General features: G+C 49.2%; 1 protein-coding gene across 1 annotated transcript; it reads right to left on the bottom strand.

Annotated features, from left to right (window-relative positions):
* On the bottom strand, positions 1-4,417 carry Edf1 (endothelial differentiation related factor 1). Its single transcript, XM_055599985.1, has 5 exons — positions 4,236-4,417; positions 1,763-1,814; positions 1,261-1,421; positions 894-987; positions 1-232 (listed from the first exon to the last, which is right to left on the bottom strand). The coding sequence occupies exons 1-5, from the start codon at positions 4,311-4,313 to the stop codon at positions 171-173; spliced, it is 447 nt and encodes a 148-aa protein (XP_055455960.1). The 5' UTR covers positions 4,314-4,417; the 3' UTR covers positions 1-170.
* Positions 4,418-5,575: the final 1,158 nt, after the last annotated feature.

The following is a 5,575-nucleotide window of genomic DNA, read 5'->3' as shown; positions in this document are numbered from 1 at the left end:
TCACTTTGCAAGGTTTTGCTTTGTTTGACAGCGGGTATGGGTTGAGGGGGCACACAGGCCTGACCCCTGTGTTCCGTTTGACCATGTGAGGAGACCCACGGCAGTGCTGGTGGTCCTTGGGGACCAGCCAGAAGAGCTCAGCCGGAACCACTGGCTTCGAGGCTTTGTGTTCATTTCGCCTTCGGCCCCTTCTCAATAGGCTTCCCGATGTCCTTCCCCCGAAGCTTGAGGCCTGAAACGAGCCAGCAAGATGCTGACCACTCTGTAGCTTCCTGCATCCACCCAACCTCCCTGCTATATTGAGCTTTCCATCACTATTGTCCACTCACCTCCCAGGGCCTCCACACAGAGGGCTGCTTTCATATCTGACAAAAAGATTGAGGACCATGGTGGCTCACACCAGCAATCCCAGAACTCAGGGGACTGAGGTAGGGAGATTGATGTGAGCCTGAGCTACAGTAAGTCTATCTAGAAAATAAAATCTAAGCCAGACGTGGTAGTGCACGCCTTTAATCTCAACACATAGGAGACAGAGGCCAGCCTGTCTACATAGTTCCAGAACAGCCAGGAAAAAAAACATAATAAAAAATAATAATCTAAAAAAAATGAGAAGACAAACATCTTGATATCTTATCCCAGAAAAAGAGGAACACTGCATTGGGCCTCCACGGTGGCGCACTGTAAAAGCAAGCACGTGCCACATAGGCATCCTGAGAGCAGTGTGTTCTGGCTAATACCGTTTCCTTAGGTTTCTGGAGTCCCACCAGTCCTAACACCCTTAGGCAGGATTCCAGTGGTATGGTCTCAAGAGGACAGGGGTCTGTCATATCAGTCCTCACCACCCCTTATAAAAGGGTAACATTTTGCCCAAGACTGCTAGGGAACACACTCACCGATAGCTCGCTCAATTTTGCCCAAAACCTGGTTATTCGGAATGGCCCGTCCACTTTCATAGTCTGCGATGACTTGCGGCTTTTCATTGATTTTCTGAAGAAAAGATGTACCTTAGCCATCCTAGCTCAATAAGATGTGCTGCAGAAACCAGGAGAGGTGCCCACAGACAGCCACCTTTGGGGTCTTTAGTACCCCCACACAGACAGGTCTTATGCAAGAGAGCTACAGCTTCTCTGACCCAGCTTTCCCAGATAATTTGGAGAGTGCTAGGGAAAGGTCTCCGAGCTACCATGCAGTAACCCCACCTTCCCTAAACTGTCTTAAGTACATGTCACCTTCCCCATGCCACAGCCACCAAAGCCTCACCGTGGCCAGGTCCTTCTGTGTCAGGCCTTTGCTCTGCCGACCCCGCTGAATCACTTTGCCCACCTCCAGGGTCACCCTGTCGTGATGCAGTTCCTCTGTCTCCCGGTCTAGCTTGGCTGTGTTCTTGGTGATGGAATGCTGCTTGTTCTGGCCAGCAGCCCCTGGAGGCAATGTGAGCAGAACAGAGCAGAGACAGTTTGCAATCAGCACAAGAGAAAGGATTTCAAATGAAAACCAGACTAACAGGGTCCTGGGTCCAGCTGACCTGGACTTTACAGACCTCAGAGCCCTGAATCTGAACCTTCCCACAGTGGTGGGAAGTTAACAGTCTGTGCTGACCTCATGCCACCCAGAGCTGTGCCAACAGGTCAAGAATATTTCCTGACTGTCCAGTAGCCAGTCCCTGCTCCTGACAAGTCCCCAGGGCACTACCCAACCATACCATCAAGCAAGCCATTCCACAGCACATCCTTGCTTTGCAAGTGGAAACTTGAGTACCTACATTTCTTGGATGTCTCCACATCTTCTCCTCGTCTCTGAGCTGCTAAGATGGCCTAGAAAACCAGAAAGTGGTTTTCAATCAAAATGAGCTTTGGGGCAGTGTGGAGCACAATTAAGGCCAGCCACATGGTGCTAACTATTCTAAGAGTGATACACAATGCTAAGTAAAACAACCCAAACTCACTACAAGTGTCCCCTGCTTCTGTTCTAGTTTTTCTTTCCAAGTTTTTGGTTGACCCATGGCCAGAAACTTTACCTAGAAAATTCCAGATAATCACTAAGCAATGGTGGCACATGCCTTTAATCCCAGCATTTGGGAAACAAAGGCAGGCATATCTTTGTTGAATTCCAGGCCAGGACTACACAGAAAAATCCTTTCTCAAAAAAAAAAAAAAAAAAAAAAAATCCAGATAAATTCCTAATTTTAAATTTTTATATGTTCTGAAAAATGTGATATGAGCTCATAACATCTCTACTTTCTCACCTGAGACATAAACCATGCATCTGTCCAGTTGTGTCCATGCTCCATGCTGTGCATACTACCTGCCTCTTATTGATCTAGCTGACAATAAATATTGATCTGACAGATAACTGTCAAAACACAAAAACAGACTTTATATTCAAGAAATCATGATAGAGGAGCCTAATGCTCACTTTAGAACATCATTTAGATAAGGTATCATTTCACACCATCCCTAAAATAAGGGGGAATCCTGAGAAGCCACATTTTTATTACAGTGCACTTTTAAAACAGTTCTTTTCAACCATTCGTTATGACCGGCTTTTTTTTTAAAGATGTATTTACTTTTGTTTTACATGTATGAGTATTTACCTGCATATATGTCTATGCACTGCATGCATACAGTGCCCACAGAGGCCAGAAAATAGTTTTGGCTTCCCTAGAAATGGATTTATTGACAGGTGTGAATCACCATGTTGATGCTGGTACATGGACTTGAGTTCTCTGCAGAAGCAGCAAGCACTCTTAACCACAGAAACATCTCTCCAACTCTTACTACTATTTCTTACTTTGCCTAATTTATAAACTTGATCATGGGTATATATGAGTAGGAAAAAATACAGTACATACAGGATCCAGCACAACTCGGTTTCAGGCACCCACTGAGTAGCCTCAGAATGTGTCCCCAATGCTGGGCATGGTGGCACACACTCTTAATCCCAGGACTTGGGAGGCAGAGGCAGGTAGATCTCTCTTGAGTTCAAGGCCATCCCGGTGTACAAATCAAGTTCCAGGACAGCCAAAGCTACACACAGAGAAACCCTGTCTCAAAAAACAAACAAAGATTGTGTCCCCAAACAAATAGGTGTACAGTGTACACAATTATCCAGATAACATATGTTGAATTACTGCTAAAAGAACCAACTCACTTCTTCATTAAGAAAGACTTGAGCTGGGTGTGGTAGCACACCTGTAATCCTACTAGCACTCAGGGGGCTCAGATAGAAATCCAGGCCAGTGTCAGCTATGGGGCAAGACTTGCTTAGTAGTAAATATACAAGGCCCTGGATTCAGTATAAACAACACACAAAATAAAGGCTCACAGGTTCTTTTTCTTTATTGGAAATAGAGCTAGTTCTCTTCCAAACTGCTACAAAGCAGAAAGGAGTGGAATGCTGGCCTGGCTTCCTTGGCCAGCATGGCTCCTATTGAGAGATGACACACCCTACAGAACCCTGTAGTTTCCCTGGAAACAGGACCACTAATAGTGATGCTTGGGACACAGTCACTGAATATTAACATAATGCTTGTGAGCCATTCTCTGTGTAATATGTTCAGACTTTGTACACACCTATGATGACTCCAAGTTCACCTGAAAAGAAGAGGATCGTGGATCTGGCTTTGACTATGCAGTAAATAAGCCCAGGGCTGGTCAAAACCACTCAGGGCTCAGGGAAGCAGAGTACACCTAAGGAGAGGACACTAGGCCACAGGAGACCACCAATGCCTCAGACAGCACTCTTTATAGGCTGAGATCGCCTGGGTGGGCGTCATAAGCAGGAACCCACCAGTGGTGTCAGCACAGGCTGACACTAGATAAGGACACCTTCAGCAAGAAGACTGCTCCTACCTTGGTTCCCAAGTCTCTTGTGCCTAGTGCCCATGCTACCCACCCTACATTTAATGACCAGTCAGGTCCTCTGACATAATCTTGCACCTGTCCTCAACCCTGTTTCCATCTCCATACAGGTCCTCACCCAGGCCGTCCCAGTCCAGAGCACAGGCCATAATCCCATCCTCCAGCCCCTGACCCTTGCTCAAGCCTAGCCCAGATGAGCTGCCCTCTGCCCCAGTCTTTTCCCCTACTACGTTCCCACCTGTTGTCCCCTAAGGTCCCTACCCTCGCCTGGTCTGTTCTAGTCCCCACCCACTGCCGTATTCCCCAGACTCGGCCCAGGGATCGCAGAGGGCCGTGTGGCCCGGCAGCTTCCCGTCGCCCCCGCTGGCTGCGCACCTGCTTAGACTTGGCCTGTGCGGCCGTGGGGCCTTTCTTGCGCAGCACCGTCACGGTGTCCCAGTCACTCTCGGCCATGGCGTGGCAGAGGCGGAGGTCCGTCCAGCGGCTCAGGCAGCTGCTCGAGACCTGGCGGGGCGACGCGACGTTCCTTCGTTGCCTCTCCGCTTCCGGCGCCGGAGCCGCGGTCCCGCCCCTGGCTCTCATTGGCCCGTAGCTACAGGAGCCGGCACTTCCCCAGCTTTGCAGCCAATCCGAGCCCGGCTAGTCTAGAAACTCGCCGGAGCCTCCGCTGGCGGCTCGTGGAGGGCGACTTCTGGTTGTCGCCACGGTTGGGCTACGAAGGGCTGAGCGCCAGGGCCGTGAGGAGTGTCAGAGTAAAGGACCCTAGAGAAGAGAAGAGCAGAGGGTCCCTGGAGAGGATGGAAGAATAGAGTGGGGGACCGGGACAGGAGAGGGAAGGACCTGAGAAAAGAGTTGGGGTCCGGAAGGGAGCTGTGGTCGGGAGAGGGAGCACAGGAATCTGAGAGGAGAGTGGGGGACACTCCCTCACTCCTCCATGTTAGCACAGGTGCTGTACAAGTGGAGAGAAGGGAGTACAGATGTACTAATACCAGCGGGGCTACACCGCATTCCTTCTGTGGCTTCACACTTGTCTGCCGCGCCTTTGGGGGATCGTGAGATAGAATTCAGGTTGTGTTGTGCTGTCGCTCTGCATTATGCCAGCAGTTTGAAGATCTGTTACTTTGGAGGTGTGCTCCACGGGGAGAAACAGCAAATTTTATGGGGCCAGAAACTTGTGAACCGTAGATGTTCTTTAAAATACTTGAAAACAAAATTAGTTTAAAAATAAACAACTCAGGCGGGCAGTGATGGCACAGGCCTTTAACTGCAACACTTGGAAGGCAGAGGCAGAAGAATCTCTTGTTTCAAGGCCAGCTGGTCTACTGAGGGAGTTCCAGGGTGGCCAGGACTACACAAAGAAACTGTGTGCTGGGGAGGTAGGACGGGGACTGGAGGAGGTAGGGGTTTGGGGGGGAAGGAAGGGCTCACCTTTGTAACACCTGTACTTGTGAGGTGGAGTTAGGATGAGAAGTTCAAGGTTATCTTTAGCTACACAACAAGTTTGAGGCCATCCAGGGCTAAATGAAACCCTGCTTCAGAGATCCCAGGTTGTAACTCCTCCTCCAGGGGGATTGATGCCCTCTTCTGGCCTCTGAGAGCACCAGGCACACGCACGGTATATAGGCATATGTAAAGGCAAAAAGCCCATACACATAAAACAAAATGGAACACACACACCACACCTGGAGGAGGGGGTGTCTTTTTTTAAGACAGCC

Source organism: Psammomys obesus, unplaced genomic scaffold (genome assembly GCF_907164565.1).
Source record: "Psammomys obesus unplaced genomic scaffold, mPsaObe1.curated_primary_1811, whole genome shotgun sequence".
Lineage (NCBI taxonomy): Eukaryota > Metazoa > Chordata > Mammalia > Rodentia > Muridae > Psammomys > Psammomys obesus.
The sequence above is the reverse complement of the archived record's forward strand: the minus strand, read 5'-3'. Positions and strand labels throughout refer to the sequence as shown.

Bases quoted from the DNA above. Each gene is read 5' to 3' on its own strand.
- Edf1 (XM_055599985.1), bottom strand. From the start codon at position 4,313: ATGGCCGAGAGTGACTGGGACACCGTGACGGTGCTGCGCAAGAAAGGC. The intron at 1,815-4,235 runs GTGCGCAGCCAG...CTGGTTTTCTAG, and splicing joins CACAGGCCAAGTCTAAGCAG to GCCATCTTAGCAGCTCAGAG. The intron at 233-893 runs GTGAGTGTGTTC...GGCTCGTTTCAG, and splicing joins CAAAATTGAGCGAGCTATCG to GCCTCAAGCTTCGGGGGAAG.